The following is an 18,449-nucleotide window of genomic DNA, read 5'->3' as shown; positions in this document are numbered from 1 at the left end:
GAGCTTTCTGCAAGCGATGCTCTAGCAGTCCTGGCAGCAGACGAAGGTGCGTTTGGATTGCCGCCTTCTCATGAAAGCGTGTGCAACGCTTGCTGTCTCGGTATCCGCGATCCATAACACCCAACTCCGCAACAGGAAGCTGCTTACATTTCTGTAAAGTGGTGCACGCTCAAAACGGTCCAGCACAACGATTCAGGCAGTAGCAATCGGCGCTTCAGCACTCTCAGCTAGTCGGCAGCTATTAAAAACATGCAGTACGCTTTTTGTCGACGGTATGTCATACTGGTGCGCTTTTCGGTAGTTGCCACATCACGCCTGTTCTCTGCCAATGGTTACCAGAAAAGGCACCATTGTAATCGCACAGAAGTCAGAATAATCCATTGGCCTATTCCGTGCTTTTGCAGCAGCACAAATGCAATGCAATGCAACAGCGCCAGCGTATAAAGTAGCGACCATCACGTAATATCCGCTCATGATGCATGCTGTCATCATTACACTCTGTTTCACAACCACCTTATGGTGCAGAAATGGCACAAATTAGACAAAAAGAAGCCTTTTGGAGCCGTATGGCACAGTAATCTCCAGTTCCCACAGGTTTGCGCACGTTTTCCACCACTGTCTTTGTAATGACTTTGTCGCTCGCTACCCATTGACGTACCCAGCGTACTTCCTTTCAGAAGCACACTCACTACCACGTTTGTCAGAAAAGATTTTTGGCAACCACATTATAACCGGTCTTTGATCTAGGGTGACTGCACATAAGCTTTGTGGGAGTGTAAACAGGAGTCGAAAAGGAAAGCATCGTAACTGGTTCTGCCCCACAAGCTGTCAATTTGTAAGTGGGAACGAGGGATGTTTATGTTAACACGAGGGAACTTTCGAGTGTCGGTTACGATTCGGCACTGCAGTTTATTTTATCATAACAACGATCTTGCTTCTCAGAGAGCCAGCCCGCCATCACTCTATGACCTTGCCGCCTGGTCATGCTTCCTCTGTAGACGCAAAGCATTGAGCCTGCTTGAAAAATATCGAAATTCCCTTTTGGGAAAATGAATGTATCCGTATGAACTATTTGGTAAGAATTTGTGGCACAGTTACTTGTGCTCCTCTGAACAACACAAAAACAAAAACGTGTTTTGCCCCTGTCCCACTATTTTACGAGAAGCGCTATCGTTACTTTAACTTCAAATCTTGCATACAAATAAGAACCATTATGGAACACTTTCTTCTTCTTTTGTTGAAGAACAGAAACAGAACAGAACTTTTTGTAATAAAGTGATATTAAAAACAGAAACGAAAAACACTTCGTTCTGACAGCCTGGTCCAAACCACCATTGACAAACATGCTCATAATTACTTTGCTGAAATTTGAGCAATTGATAAATGGTTGTGACTAGTCGGGCATTATGGCACAGTGTGGTGCTGCTGTTGCACCCCTGAGCAACTGAGTTCACAAGGCCGCATCCGGAAAGACCAATCATTCGCTAGCAATTTTATGTCGGGCCCGATCTTTCATAACGCAATGAGTTTTGTTCATGGTAATAGCAAGGCCTCATGTGATACTAAAGGACCGCCTTGCTTATTGTGTTCTTACAAGCAGAGTTCCATTCGTATCATTGAGACTCAGGGCTTGGCTACTTTTGCAAGCTGTTCCTATGACAGCAAAGGTCATCACAGTAACTAAGGCACAAACTGAGTAAAAGAGGCAGGAATGCTGAGCTGACGTCTTCATAAGTAGAAGATATCATTAGACTGAAAATCAACAAGAGAAAATAATTCCGAAGAATGAATTCCACCGTTCTTACCGTCGTGATGGCGGTGGTGAAGGGGTCAGCCTGTCGTCAGGGGGAGGGGCAATCTGAAGCAAGACAACAAAAGAGCAGGGCGTTAAAAGCATCCTGGAATCAACTGGTATGCATAATAGAAGGCCTTTTCCATTTATCATCATTCAACAGGTGCACTGTTCACATGCTTCAAAACCTGCTACAGAAAAAAGCCTCCTCAAAGGCGGCATGCAATTGCAGCTACTGTAAGCAACATTCACAACTAGGAATACCAGCTGTGGCACAGCATTCCCTTCTTTCTGTCGCTGCACATCACGACATCTGTAGTTGGTGGCTTTTAGTATTCCAATCTAGGCCAATAGTTTTAAATTTTTTTTTTTTTTTGCATCAACTCATCAACTCCAGTGTTTGCTCAGATTCGAGAATTTCGAAAAACGTGCGATTTTTTTTTTTGTTACAAAAGTGGTGTACAACAAGCGCCACCTACACGGTATCGTACATGCGAGGCCACCATTTTGATCTTTGTGGCGAGTGTTGAGGCCAGCCGTTTGTTATTTCAAGTTGTGCTTCGAATGGTTTGTGTGTGGCATAGCTCAATAGTGCCATACAGGTGGTGTCAGTATAGTGCCGCTTATAAGAACAAAGCTGTCCTAGCCGTGGAGTCGTCTTATGTTCAAGTCGGGCGAGACTTGGGAAAGGACAAAAAAGTGTGCGTCGCTGGGGGGGGGGGGGGGGGGGCTGCAGTGTAGGACGACAACCCTGAAATTTTGAATGTGCACTCTTTATGAAGTACGTCACATCTAATGCACTTGACGACATCAAAGATTGCACTGTTTGAAGACAGCGACAAGGGAAGGAGCGACAACGACTCACAATGAGCGGCATCTTTACGATGCAAATAACTAGAAGCAGCGTGAAAAAAATGGCGACAAAGAAATACACACAACAGAACTCGCGGCTCCGTGTTTCTAGAGTTACAGTAGACTCTTAGTCAACAGAAATCTGTTAAACGGAACTTCTGCTTAAATGAAACTATCGTCTCTCTAATGCTTGGTTTCGGACTTTTATGTGCACCCATGTTCACCTCTCAGTAAACGGAACTCCTGTTAAATGCAACATATTTTCCCAGTACCTTCAGGTTCCGTTTACTGAGAGTCTGCTCTATTTACATCATGAACCAACTGCTTTGTTTCATATTCATGTTCAATAGATGTTTTCTCTTTGTAAACACTGTTTCTGTCAACCTGCATTCGAGGCATTTTTTTTTCCTGGGCTTGGGACTTTTAAGCGTCAGCTTACATTTTAAGGGTTGGCCTAGATTTGAGTAAATACGTTATACACTCCCATATTCTACCAACGAAACTTCACTAACATAAGAGCTGAAATGCCTTCACAGCTGTTTTGGATATGGTTATGACAACGTGATCACTTGAATAAGGTAAAAAGCACAACTTCATTTTTTCAGATGATTTTGCGGTTCCTAGAAATTACGACATAGACTGTTGTTACCAAAATTTCAGTGAACGAAATCTAGCTTGGCTATGAAAATTTCAAGCACAAAAAAATGAAGAAATAGGCTTGCCTTCCCCGTGCAGATTTTGCAGTTGAGATCAAAGAGATGTGAACGGTGTGCGTCTGTTGTGTCCCTGCTTGATTTATCAACTGCCTCGGTGGTCGCCGTTGTGCTGCCGACAACACTCGTTACTCGTGCCACTGCAGCCGGTGGCTCGGGTTGATTGGCCACTGCTTTCTCTTCAGCTTTCTGAAATGCAAGCACAGTGTCAAGGACTAATTACGTACATACAAATGCAGCAACTCCTACAGTTCACCCATATTTCAGATTAACTATGCACTGACACCATGTCAACAATATACAATCGAGTTCGCTTATAACGAACCTGAGTCTGACGCGGGATCCGTTCGCTGTATCCCGAAGTTCGTAGTAAATGAAACACAGCTTGAAAAAAAGTTACTAGTGAAAACACAAACTTTTTTGCCCAAAAAGTCCGTGATGCACGTGTTTCAAAGAGCAGAAGCGATAAGGGTGGTTTCGAGTTCATTTAAAACGACAGGGTGCTCGTTCGCCGAGGCCCGTGGCATAAGCTGCATGAGGCATTGGCTCCAAAGTATCGTCGTTCTCGCAATCCGATTCCTCCAAATTGCTCTCGGCATGTACTTCATTCACAATCCCCCAATCCGTGCACGGTTCCGCAGTGTCGGCATCACCATCAGCCGTAATTAAACCATCGCAACAGATGTCCCACCCGCTCACCCAGGTCAGAGTCGACGACGCGCTGCCACAAATCGCTGCCGAAGTGATCATATTCGGAAGTTTCAGGCTCGGCATCGGGCCCGACGTCGATGAAGTCGGCCTCGCGAAAAGAGTTTCCCGCGCATGTAGCTGTCATCGCCGCCCACGAAATATTCACCATCTCCACAGCTGAGCACCGGGAGCCCCGATGCACTAAGCTGGCTGCCAGGTGGTCAACAGCTATGAAGAAGCGCTCTGTAACGCGGCACCTAACGCGCGGATTACGTTGAAGTCAAGTGCTCACACACTTGCGACGTTTTATTGAGCAGCAGAAAAAAGCATGCAAGTCCTCCCGTCTGCCATCCTGACAACACACACACACCAAGAGCGAGCAAGACGCGCACACCCGACATGCATGCCAGAACGTGTGGAACAGCTCTGGGCCCGTCGGAAAACGAAACTAATTCGAGCCAGCATGGCTGGCATCGCGGAGCGGTGGAGACAGGCGAAGGGGTTGTCATCAAGAGAGGAAAGCAGATTTGTGAGAGAAGGGCAGAGAGTTGCGATAGAGTGAAGAGAGGGGAGGATGTGGCGGGAGGGCGACCTTGAATACCAAAACACACGGGAAGGAGGCATGTTGTGTACCTTGCTTGAAAGGTCTGCGAAACACACAACTAGCACAAAGTAAACTTGAGAAAGAGTTTTTGAACTTGAAACCTGCACCGGCGGGTTTGCGTGGCCTCATCAACTTCAATATTTCGCAATTCGTTCCGCGCAAATTAACAGCCGTTTTCACGCTTCTGCACATGTGCGGAGGGCATGCTGAGCTGAGTGCTATGTGAGCGAGAACAAGTCCTAAAATCGCAAATTATCAGAGTCCGTGGGGTAGCTTACGCGCGTGCACTAGACGCAGACGATCGGATACAGTTGGTGGCCGACGATGTTGGCAAATGGTCTGGTCACTCCAGGCCGGGGACACCAGCGGCAGTACGAGCGATCAAAAACAGAGAAGATGGCCGACCGGTCTCTGAAAGATCAGTGGCAGTGTGAAAACACGGGCCTCGCCTGGCGATGCGGGTTGCTCACAGTAGCCAAGGGACAAAGCACGGAGGAGTGCGTAACAAAAAGCGGTCAGGGAGAGCGGCAACTAGAGAGGCGCGGAGGCAGGGTTGGCGTTTAACAATAAGAATCTATGGGCTTCTTGTCGATGCCTGATCCGTGGCCGAAAGTGATTTCCCGGGAAGTCGGCAGAGCGCCGACTACGTTCGCTGCAACCGATCAGCGGCGCTCGAAGACATTCGTTTTAAGTGCGATTTTGTGCCATTGAACCAATGTATATTTTCACGGTCACGCAGATATTGTTCATTTTAAGTGGGCAGACTGCTTTTTGGGACCAAAAAGTGACAAAAAATTCCTTTTTAAAATTGACATATTTGGTTTCTACAAGTATTTTTCTACCTCTCTGCAAATTTTCACGCACCAGGATGTAGTAATTTTTTTGTAATGTCATTTTAACTGTCCAGATTCTTGGTGCTGTTAACATGCAGAACCTGCAAAAAAATGGGGAACCGACTTTGAGGCTTCTTTATAATTTGCCGGTACCTTTGTCTAAAGCTCTGCCACCATTTTATGAGCGCCTTCATGAGGATTGCAAAACATGCGCACCATAATTTGTTGCTTTTTGAAGAAACTGTGTGTTTTCAGTTTTTTCCATTTTTCTCAAAAAAGTAAATTTGTGACTATTCAATTTTGAGGCCTCAATATCTCTGCAGCTAGGGCAGGTACAACAATAATTCTCTTTGCAGTGGAAACCTGTATGTGTGTAGAATGCAAGTATGGGAGCAGAATTTAGAGCACATGCCTTTTTAATTAATTACTAATCAAAATTGTAACACAATTCCAACTGCTTTTGAAAATGTATAGTTCATTTTCCTGCAAAATAACCAATAAAGGCCTAAAAAAAAAACCTCCTCGATACTTTCAATCTATAGTCATTAGTCTATGTTGGCATATCCTAAATATCACTTTGAATTAAGCACTTTTTTTTCTATGGTGGCCTTAAACAATAGGGGGTGAACTTAAGTTATCTCAGGAACAAAGTGAGTTACAGGAAAACTAAGTAAATATTTGAAATCAGCAGAAAAAACTGCATAACCTGTGCAGTTTTACCGAGATCACCGAAGAAATAAACAAAAAATGTCTAAGACCAGTCTGGCCCCTTAAGCGAAAGTTTGTTTTAAGTGGGGCCGTTATGTGGGCTCGACTGTATTAGTGCAGCAGTGACACAGAAAGGCGTTTTTCTGTAGCACTGAGTAGCTAATGACCCCCCTCTCATGACAGCTGCAAAACTTGCTCAAGCACACAACCACCAGTTACAGTTTCAATTTCAAATAGCTTGGAGCCCCAATCAGGTATGTTTGTAAATACAGCTAGCCACATCAGCACACACAACAGTGATGCACTAACCATAAACAGCATCAGGTGCATACGTGAGCACCGCATTGATCACTGCAGGAGACTGTGCATAGGCACAAACTCATGATTAGGTCGTTACTGGTTGTTCACATCAAAACCCTTTTGATGTCATTGTCATGAGGTGTTCAGTTTCATGTGCAATAAGGGATGTACATAATGCTCAGTGCTCTGGCAACACTGGGAGAATTCGTCATATTTTGTTGGGCATTGCAGCGCAATCACCTGCTAGCATCTCCATAAAAACAGGCCACAGGGCGACATAGCTGCTCACACTGACAGAGCTTTCAGATTGGGGAAGGGGGGGAGAAAGAGAGAGCTTTTTCTTCCGGCGCTGAATGGTCAGTGAACCTTATTGTGCTGCCACGAATCGATGAGAATGCAATATCAAAGCTGTGTGTGCTTCACAACTCATCCAGACAGCAGCTTTAATACATTAGCATTAGGGGTGTGCGAATATTCGAAAATTTAAATATTTTCAAATTGTATTTGATATTCAATTTGATTTGCACAGGAATTTTGACTGTTCGTACTACCCTGCTGCAGTGGTCCAGTGGTTATGACACTAAACTGCTAAACCGAAGGACGTGGGATGAAATCTTGGCTACAGCGACTGCATTTTCGATGGAGGCCTGTGTAATTCAATTTAGGTGCACGTTGAAGAGCCCAGGTGGTCGAAATTTCTGGAGCCTTTGACTAGGCGTCTCTAATAATCATATTGTGGTTTCAAACCCCTGATATAAAATGTTCAACCACCCATATTATTATATGACTATTCAGACTTCCTAAGACAGATACAGTCAATGTCCAATTGACAGTAGCCCCTTCAGGTTTTTAATATGCTTCACCACATTACACTATTGCATTGCAGCAAAGTTGTTCTTCAGACTTTGCTATGGTAGCAAATGCATTGACTTGAGAAAAGGTCGATTCCTAGATGAATATGCACTGCACCAATACAATTGCCCCTACGTAGTTCTTATATGCTTCACCGCATCACACTCTGTTATTGCGTCAAGGTTGCCTTTAGGGCTCTGCCACAACTGGAAACCGATTTGACTCTTAAATATGCCGGTTTGAACCTATGAGGCATAAGTGGGGGCTTTCATTATTATAATGTTATGAATAAAAAGATTAAAAAATCAAACAAAAACATTTAGCGTAAAAAATTTCATATGTTTCCATACATTGATCCAGATTAGCAGCTCCGAATTCAAAGGAAGTGTGCCCATGTTCGCTAAATCAGTTTGGCCTCCACAGAAGACGGGAGAGTTGGAGGAAACGGTCGTTTCCTTTCATATGTAAAGTGTTCTCGACACCACACTGGCTGCACCAAATCATGTACACTCATGATTCAATGATGATGCTTCTGATTTTGCAGCGTTTGAAGTGCACCGAAGCCGCAGAGCTTCGCATTCCACCATTTCGGCAGCGCGAAGCAGCAATTCGGCGTATACTTCTTCAGTCGCTCGGGTGCACCAAGCATATCGCCTGAGGGCGACCACTCTCGACTATTGTCGTGGCAGTCATTCATGTGCAGTGAGGTGAAGATGAAGTCTAAATGTGCGCGTCTGATTCACCACCCGCAAAAGATGTGGCATCAGCCTTGCAAAACGTGCGTGTGTTACTTGGCTGTCACAATGTGGGCCGAGCAGCTCTTCAATTTGCGGAAACCGACCCTGCTGCGGTCCACTGAAGCCTTTGCGTGAATCTTTGCGGTCGACAATATTCTGCTTTTGTTTCCGCCCATCCCGCACGCACATTTTGGGATTTCTGAACTACCGCGATGCGGCCCGATCTTCATCCGTTTCTGCACACGCGATGACTTTTCTTTTAAAAGCAGCATCGTGGTGCACTCGTCGAGTTTTTGGAGTCGGCCCTTCCATGCCGTCGATGCTAATGCACTACATGATGATGAACTCCTCAGCACACGTACGAAGTGCCGCACATGGGAAACACATAGGCAGAAATGGCCGACGCGCCATGCGGACGCACGTTGGGGGCGGCCATTTTGGAAATGCCGATGGCAATACAATGACCGCATTCATTTTTTTTCGCACTCGATTCTAACGCGCACGCGATTTATGAACTCGCTTAACCGGAAAAAAGGTGCGCGTTAGATACGACTAATTACGGTATTATCTAATGTACGTTTTTTTTTTTGCATTTCACCTGTACTTCGTGCAAGTATTACAGGGTGATGCATTGCACTTGTCTGTGAAAGCAAAGTCTGGCACGCAATTCACTCGCATTCACCGGAGAGCGAAAACCTCCTTGCTTGCTCCTGAGCTATTAAGAAAGTTTGAAAATGCCCTCTGGCGCAGGTTTGGCACAGACTCACCAAATTTTGGCAAAATGTAGCACGATGTAGCAGCCACAGCACTTTGGCGATGTTTGGTGCAATTGGCGCAGCTAGCATCACTGTAGCTTATAGAGTTGTCTTGCATCTAGCACTCCGCCAAGTTTATCAGGTCATCTCTATTAATCAAGCACGTAGCATTTTGTGGGATATTATCAATCATATCTAGTGTGAACATGTCATAATGCTCTAAAAGCATTGTCAACACATCAGTTTTAATCATAAATGTCATAAACTTCTCACTAGGTGAACGCATAAAATGGTGCATGTGTTGTTCATGCTCAAAGGACACGTATGTGAGCCTGTAAGGTATGAAATTTGCTTTGTTTCATGATGTGTGTTGTTTCAATAATGGCAACAGAAGCACATTTGATAAAAATAAATTGGGATCGAGCCTGGACACAACACTTGTGGGATCTCGATATGGCGAGCACGCCTCCTATCGCTTGATAGTTGTGACCCCTGGATGCGGCTTATGCGCACGACTCGTACGCCATGAGGCCCAAACAACATTTCGGGGGGTGTTAGCACCCCCACACATTAGAAAAGCATTCCTTACAAACAGTCACCACTGTAGCGCGAAAGCACCCCATCATGTCAATGATGCTAAAGAACGCACCCGAAAAAAAAAATTGAGTTGCTGCTGGAGAAAAGGCACATAATAGAATGGTTCACAATGCAACTGGTTACAAATATAGAGAACTTTAGCTCTCTCAACTATTTCGTGTCAGCACTGCAGCTGTTTCAAATCTTTTTTTTTTTTATTTTCTGAAAACATATTTCTGGTATTTTTTCGTATGCGAACAGTTGTAGCTTTACGAGATTTCACTGTACTGTATGTGCCTACAAAAAATGAAAATTTTTTGAACGAGCGGATTTTTAGTTAGGAGTGTTTGTGCAAAGCATACTTTTAATGAAAATTTTAATTATGAAAAATGAACAAAAAGTATTGTTTGCTTTATAATGCTCACATGTGCCTAAAAAGATGTGCTTCATGTTGCGGAATAATAATTTCTAGTGATTCTGATGATTGTGGTGCTTTATGGCGCAGAGGGCTATTTGATGGCCAAAGAGCGCCATTTCAGTTGACAAGAGATGTGGACAATAATATGGTACATGGCTGTACAGGAGCCCATGAATTTCTCATGCTAATGCGGATAACAACAAAGGAGTATTAAATCCATGAGAGTGATGTGAAACGGGTGTAGTGAGAAAGGATGGCGAAAGGTCGTGATCCTAAAGGCATGTTGCAAATATATAGCATTAGAACATTTGCCTCAAAAACGACCTTGCGTCCAAGGTCCTCAAGGCAGGTGCTATGAACAATGCAGCCACCGCAGCAGCAACCTCTCTTTGAGGGATTATGCGACCGAATGCTTGGATATATGACATGAAAATTAAGACCAACAATAATTTATGTGTGAAAAATGGTCGAAGTAGTATCTGTTGTCAGTAGGGTAATAAAAAGTGATGTCTTCTTCTCAGCGTGTCTAGTTCATTGCATTAGATTAAAATGTGAAGCACTGTTAGTGCTTCACCACATATCCCACACACAGGTGGATCATTACCAGATAGAAGGTGTGAATGATTCGTATATACGTGTCCTATCTTTAACCTTGTGAGTGAAACTTCCGTGTAGTTTGATTTTGATACTGGTGGCCAATGACCAAGTAGCGATTTATTAATGTGCAGTTGATTTTCTGTTTGCCTATCCCATGTGTTCTGCCAATAAGCTCCAATTCTTAGGGGCAAAGCTTCTCTTAGTCTAACTTTGTGTGCGTCGGACATAACCTGACACACAAACAGACAGATGGACAAACGAATGAACGGACAGAGAAACTGACAGACGGACATAGAAACTGACAGACAGACGCTTCGCATCACTTCATTCCGTGGATATGCTGCGACTTTTTGTCTAAGAAAAGGTTTTAAATCAAGCGCAGGGATAGCTATTGATGTATTGGGAGCGCTTTCCCGAGCGGATGCAGCTAGTTGGTCAGCCATCACATTACCTTAAAGCGGGAGACACATGGTGCAATTTGGTATCCGATAGCGTACGACGGTTCACGACACATGGAGCAAACAGCCACCAGCACTCACGCTCCACCCACATACGGCCCCTCAGCTTGCACGCTCGGAAGACATCGTGTCCTCTTTATTAAGAGCAAAATAAAGAAGCTCACGCATAGCTACGCCTTGGTGAAGAAGCAACATAGCTACGCCTTCGCAAGCGACAAACATCGATACAGCCCAAATTCATTATCGACTTCGAGCGAAGGCCTAGCAAAGCCGACATTTTCAATAGCGCCGCTCTTTTTCCAACGTGAGCTCATGGTCGAGCGCGTCTTTTTACCCACACGATAAAAACTCATACACTTATATACCGCTTTCACCCGTGCACCTAGTTTAATAGATGGCCTCGATGTAAAAAGCGAAGGTGGGAGCAAAGCGAGGCGGTTCGCCGAGATCGCCAGTACCACTATTTGTTTACCTGTGAAATGGGCTTCCATCATGACTCGACATCTCGTCGTTGGTTCGGAAACCGGGGTTGCTTTGCAGAGAGAGCACAGTTCAAGCATTACTTTATTCAATCATGAGTTATTTCACATCAGAAACAGTCTATCCAATGTTTTTGATGCCACTGGCAACGCGATATCCAAAAATACAAGGGAAATCGGAGCGGCGAGGCAAAAAATTGCGACGGCGCCCACATGTGGCACCCCTCGTCATGCTCCCGCGTTGCCATTGACTGCGGCCGCGAAACCGGCGCGGCTACATTCAGCAAATTGGATGCACGCGCGGCGTGCGAATCATCGCATCATGCTGTTGGACGCCTGTCGAATGCGGCTGTTGGCACAAACAGCCGTACGGCAAATCACATCTGAATTCGCACCATGCGTCTGCCGCTTGAATCTCAAGGTGTCCTGGCAGCCAGACAACTACGACATGCTGTTTCGATTTGTAGACTGCACATAATACTGAATACTGAATACATAATACTGAGTTGCGGGCACGGCACTCACCAAAGCATGACCTCAAATATGCTCGTCTTTGCTTGTTTACAGATTCCGATTATCATTTCTGCAAGCAGCACGACTTTGACAAGTGTGTTTTACTCCGTCGAACATCTTTCAACAAGCGGACGCATTCATGCGGTTCCCCTGGAGCCAGCAGCCTACGTCATCGACGAGCCATGCTGTGACTACGTGGCCCAATCAAAGATGGATGTGCACGCCCCTCAACCGCACATAAAGAACACCTCAGATCCACACGGACTCAGTTGCGGGCACGGCACTCACCAAAGCATGACCTCAAATACGCTCGTCTTTGCTTGTTTACAGATTCCGATTATCATTTCTGCAAGCAGCACGACTTTGCCAAGTGTGTTTTACTCTGTCAAACATCTTTCAACAAGCGGGCGCATTCATGCGGTTCCCCTGGAGCCAGCAGCCTACGTCATCGACGAGCCATGATGTGACTATGTGGCCCAATCAAAGATGATGTGCACGCCCCTCAACCGTACATAAGGAACACCTCGGATCCACACGAACTCAGTTGCGGGCACGGCACTCACCAAAGCATGACCTCAAATACGCTCGTCTTTGCTTGTTTACAGGTGAGGCGGTGCTTTTCATGTTTTCGAACCGATGAACTATTTCCTATAGTCGTGCCGTGCCCCCAACACACTGTTGTCTCTATCTTGTGATTCCTGGTATGTGTTGCTGAAGTTGGCTAGGAGAGTTGATATTGAGACAAACCCCGGTCCCGCTGTACTTGAAGAAAAAATTGAACAAATTTTGCAAACATTGAAAGAACAGACAAAGACACTTGCTGATATAAAATGTGATCACGTGCGCTTCAGAAGGAAGTAAAAGATAATGGCAGCGTCATAAAAAAATTTGAAGAACGACTGTCTATGATTGAGTCATCCCTTCCAAAATTGACCGAAACTAAAGAAGCGGTTTCTGCTTTAACTGAGCATGTGGCTGTGCTTTCCCGGAGGGTCGACGATCTGGAAAATCTGCAACGAAGAAATAATTTGATCGTCTATGGTCTTCCTGAGAGACCAAATGAATCAGTCGATGAACTGTTTGAAACTGTAAACCAAAAGTTTTGTTCTATAAACGGTGTAAGCCCGTGCAGTGTAGAACGCATACATCGACTTGGAAAAAGGCGAGACTACTCCATGCCTGCAATATTTCGCTTATACAACTCCAAAGAAAACAGCGATATCTTGATGAAGTGTTCAAAATTGAAAGAAAAAGGTGTTTCGGTGCGTGAAGACGTTTCAAAGCGCGTACTTTATTGTCGCAAGCGCCTTTCGGAGAGTGCAAAAAAAGAAAAACGAAACGGTGCGCGCGTGCGCCTTGTTCATGACAAACTTTACGTGAACAGGGATGCATATTTCTGGGACGAAAACACCGTTTCACGGAAGCCATGCTTAGTTGCTGATAATCTTCAAACCACATGAAAATCCAGGAACGTGGGCACTACTCCTGATGCAGTGACGGTTATTAATCTGAACGCGCGCAGCGTCTTGAATAAAATTTCAGCCATTGAAAGTGTTTTACTCGAGTATGAACCAGATGTACTCATTGTTACTGAGACTTGGTTGAATGAATGCATTGAAAACTGCGAGTTTCTTCCTCCAAACTATATAGCTTATCGCAGAGATCGCGGATATAGGGGTGGTGGTGTTGCGATTATCTGTAAAAGAATGTTCTTCGCCACCTGAAATTGAATGTATTGCATGTGACATGACTTTATACGGCAGTTCGTTCACATTCATTGCAGTGTATCATCCTCCCGATTCTTCGGAAGACTACATGCTAGCTTTCAATTACTTTTTACATAGCGAATTTCAGAATTCAAAAAGAAAAATTGTGATGGCCGGTGATTTTAATCTTCCGCATATTAACTGGGCGGAGTATAAAGCGGGTCAGGTTGATGTATTACCATCCCGAGCTTTCCTAGATGGGGTGTTCTCGCTCAGTATGGTTCAAGTTGTACAGGAGAGCACAGGAGTACACGAAAAGGGTGGCTCTTTCCTTGATCTTGTATTTTTGAGTCCATCACTGGCTGAACAAAAGTACACTTGTGAAGTGATGGACGGTATTTCAGATCACAGTATGGTGATTCTTCAGCTATTGGGCATGCGTCATGAAGTGCAAGCCACAAAGTCTGTACTGGTGCCCAATTACTCTAGAGCTGATGATGTTTCAATTCTGGACTTTTTTGACATTGATTGTGAAGATTTTAAGCGCACTGCTGTATGTGATAGTTCAACGATTGATGATGCGTGGAAAAGGTTTAAAGAAACTGTACACACACTAATAAAACGTTACACACCTGACCGAAAAAAAAAAAAAAAAAAGGTTCAAAGAATGAATCCATGGGTTTTGCGAAAAATTATTCACATGAAACGACAACTAAGGCGCATGCGGGCAAAATGAAAAAGTAGTAAACAAAGTCTCAGATCGGCTGACGTCACGACGCTCTTTTTGTCGTTCAGAGCTGAGCTGGCTGACGCAAAGAAGCGATACATGAATGAATCTTTAACACAGTTTATTAAAACAGCACATACGCAGAAATTTTGGCGATATTTATCGAAAGAAAAATCGAATACTGTGTATTTAAATAAAGAAACCGGCACTGTTACCGATAGTTATCAGTTAGCCTGTAGTTTTAATGATTATTTCAAATCGGTTTTTACGGACGATGACAATATACTGCCGGAATTCAGCCTAGGTTGTCCTGCCTCGCCAATCCCTGATATTGTCATTACACAGGAAGACATTTGTAACCTTCTTCTGAACCTTGATGAAAAGAAATCAACTGGCTTAGATGGCATTCCGAATGTCTTTTTAAAAATGTATGCTGAATGGTGCTCTTATTATCTCACTAATATATTTAACAAGTCTTTGCGAGACGGACAGGTTCCTAATGACTGGAAATGTGCTAAGGTCATACCGATTCATAAAGGAGGTGCTAAAGACTGTGTAAACAACTACAGGCCTGTGTCTTTGACAAGCACGTGCTGTAAAACACTGGAGCATGTACTTACTAAGCACTTAACAGAATTTCTCGAAGAGCACAAACTAATGGCAAAACAACAACATGGTTTCAGGCGAGGTTTCTCGACAGTGACAATTCTCACCGAAGTTTCACATTTCATTCGTCAAATCTTAGATGACAGAGGGCAAGTTGACATTATTTTTCTTGATTTCAGAAAAGCATTCGACAAAATACCACATCCAAAATTGCTGCATAAACTTAGCACGATCCTGCGGAATGATGAGCTCATAAATTGGATAGCGGCTTATTTGATAAACAGAGAGCAAGTGGTTTGCATTAGGGGCACAAACAGCACGAGCCAGTCGGTAGGTTCAGGAGTTCCGCAGGGCTCTGTCATAGGGCCACTGCTGTTCTTACTATATATTAATGATATGAACAGCGGCTTCTCGCCCGATGTTTTCATTAAGCACTATGCGGATAATACAGTCATCTATTCAAAGGCAGAATCGAACTACGACCAGGGAAAGCTTAATGAACATCTGGGCATGATAGGCTCTTGGTGCAACAATGGCAAATGGAGTTGAACCCAAGCAAAACAGTTTTTATGCCGATCACAAGAAAAACCAAGCCTCTCTTATTTCGTTACGTCAGAAATGACGAACCACTCTGCCGTGTGTCAGAATACCTGGATGTTTACGTCACAGATAGCTTGAACTGGAACCGCCATATAAATTATATCTGTGATAAATCGCAAAAAAAGCTTTGGATGCTTCGTCGGAGGCTTGGTGACGCAACACCTGAAGTAAAACTTATAGCATATAATACCACAGTACTTCCGTTACTGGAATATGCATGCCCGAATGGAAGCCATATACGCAAAATTAATTAGCTAAATGTGAACAGGTTCAAAATAGAGCCCTAAGATTTATTTTTAATTCCTATCGTAGAACGCAGTCTGTAACAAGTCTAAGAACTAGGGCTCATATTCTTACATTACGAAAGAAGGAATATCAACGGCATGAAATTCTTTTTTCAGATATTTCACGGTATCTACAAAACAGAGATAACAAAAATTTTCACTCTAGACACGTCGCATTCGCGGACAAAGCACACCAAACACATTAAACCTCTGAAGCATAACACAAAATCGTTCAAGAATTCTTTTATTGCACCCGCTATTGACACATGAAATAAGTTACGGAATGACGTTGTACTGTGTAACAATGTTAAAGATTTCGAATGTGCGTTTCAAATGTTGAACTGAGCTGTGATAAGGCACTCACTTGCTCACCTGTGTTCTGCCGTGTTATGCTGCAGGGTGCGCATTGAATGTTGGATTTTTTTTTTTTTGCATTGCTTTTGCTTTCTTTGTCTCAAATTGTGAGATGTTCCACTTTTGCATTGACTTTTGAAATTTGTGTGCCCAGATGAGCAACTCCTGTTTTGGCATGTATGCTAACAGTATGAATAAAATAAAATAAAAATAAAGCAGGACAAGAACAGAGTTGTTGTTTTTCGAATGTTTGCAGAGCTTTCACCACACTTGGAGAATCCATGTAAAGTACTGCCTTCTCTAGTTTTAATAATTCAATCTGTATGAAAGCACTGTCTACAGCCTTTCATTGCTCTCCTGTTTTTTGTCGCAATAAAAAGCGTAACATGTGAAGTGTCTAACCTTGCAACGGTTTCTCTGGAAAGTGCGTAGAAATTTTTAAAACAGAACTTTTCTGTCCGCATTATGTGCCCCTCCATAGGTGGGATGAATGCCCACAACACTGGTCGGTGCCGATATAGTGCCTAGAAAGTATACTTTAGGCACTAAAGACCCATTCCACGTTTGTAAACACAGGTGCGCGGACGTCGGCATTATGAGTCAAATTATAGCGACGTCCGCACGTAACTTCTGCTCACATGTTACGGCGGGAAAGCCCAACTCCACGCCCCGCGCCATGTCGTGGTCAGATAGAAAAGAGACGCGGCGCCCGGAGACGCTTTGTCTCAGAGTCTCACGTAACTTATCAACCCATCATCATCCGTGCGTCTGTTCCGGCATGCCCTCCCCCCTCCCAGGGTCGTGTGAGAAGGAAGTTTTGTTTTAGGCAGACGGCCATACCCTGACAAGGGGGCCATCGCTCCGTGCCAGGCGCGGCCTGCCCCCTGGCATACAAGCCAGGGAGAACTAACATGGGGCTACCTTTTGGTGCGGTAACTTCGATCACAAGACACAAAGCGGATGTACCCTGACAAGGTGGGCTATCCCAGCGCTTGGGGCGCGCTGCGGTAACGTCCCATCTCCTGACCACTAGGGCCCAGCAAGACACAACGCCGTAAGTGCCGAGGGCTGCGATGTGCGCCAACCAACAAAACGATGTTGTGAGATGCGACTCGCCATAACATTCTATGTTTGGCACACAACCAATGAGCCCGCGTTGGGGACCAGTTCGCCCGTTTTACAGCTAAAGCCCATTTCTTGCGACGGTCCTCGTCAAGTGAAAACCGATAAGAACTTATGCTGCTTTTCTTATGTCTTTCAGCAGATCCAACCGCGACATCGTCGGCATAAAGCTTTTTTTCTTCTCATTGCTTGACCGAGAACACCACATGCACCATCGAAAACACAGCAGGAACTGCGGTAGGCAGAGCGTCTTTTGCCTACTAAGCGAAGCCTACTGACGACAGAGTCACCACATTTTCATGACGTATGTCCGGTGAAATTTGTCTATAGTGCCGGTGAAAGTCGAAAACTGGAACCGCTTGCGGCTTTTGCAGGCTTCATCAAGTTCGGTTAATAATAAAACAAGTACCTTTATGGTTGTTTTAGGCACGCACACACTGAGCGACAGTAGATGCTGTGGTAGCATTTCTCCGCCGTTTGCAGGCAGGCATGCAGGAAAGTGAACACATCGCCGGCAGTGCCACCGGACGCCTATATTAAAACGCGTGGAAAAAAAAAAAAAAAAAAAAAACAAGGTCTCTGGTGCAGCCTAAAGTTGTCTCAAGCGAATAAAGTACAATTTCAAGTTAAACATGTTTATTTTTAGGCAAAATAAGTCTACCTGCGAGGATTTCTTGTCTTACCAATAAATGTCAAGATTGACCACATTCGCTGTTGGGTGATGCTAGTGGTCACTTTTCATCTAGTTTCAACATCAAGTTAAATATGTAATTCTTTTTTTCCGGCACTAAAGCATGCTAATTGCCACCGATGTGATGAACAATCTTTTCATTTGCGCCACAATCAGAAAAATTTTTCCAAGCAGTAGACAGTGTCTTTAATAGCCGCAAGTATAGCAAAAGCTTCTGCAGTGAAGATGCTTGTATCTGGATGCTTAAGGCCGGCCTCCGAAAAGAATGAACCGACTGTTGTGTGCAACACACAAAAGTAAGACTTTAGGGCGTCTGTATAAAACTCGAGATATGTGTACTTGTGTTGCAGTTCCAGAAAGTACCATATTTATTCAAATCTAGGCTGATAGTTTTTTTTTTTTTCAAACTTCCTTGCACGAAACTACGAGTTAGGCTTAGATTCGAGGATTTTAAAAAACGCACAATTTTTCATTGAGAAAAG

The 18,449-nt window shown here is 44.2% G+C and overlaps 1 protein-coding gene across 4 annotated transcripts in view; it reads right to left on the bottom strand.

Moving 5' to 3' along the window:
* Positions 1-18,449, bottom strand: part of pps (protein partner of snf) — a 385,339-nt gene that overhangs the window by 108,348 nt on the left and 258,542 nt on the right. For all 4 annotated transcript variants that reach the window (XM_075886389.1, XM_075886390.1, XM_075886391.1 and 1 more), the window contains 2 exons: positions 3,367-3,546; positions 1,806-1,858 (listed from right to left, as the gene is read on the bottom strand). In XM_075886389.1, coding sequence (XP_075742504.1) covers positions 1,806-1,858; positions 3,367-3,546 — 233 coding nt within the window. The remainder of the gene's footprint in view (positions 1-1,805; positions 1,859-3,366; positions 3,547-18,449) is intronic.

This window comes from Rhipicephalus microplus, chromosome 2, assembly GCF_043290135.1.
Source record: "Rhipicephalus microplus isolate Deutch F79 chromosome 2, USDA_Rmic, whole genome shotgun sequence".
Taxonomy (NCBI): domain Eukaryota; kingdom Metazoa; phylum Arthropoda; class Arachnida; order Ixodida; family Ixodidae; genus Rhipicephalus; species Rhipicephalus microplus.
This window is presented reverse-complemented; position numbering and strand designations above follow the sequence as displayed.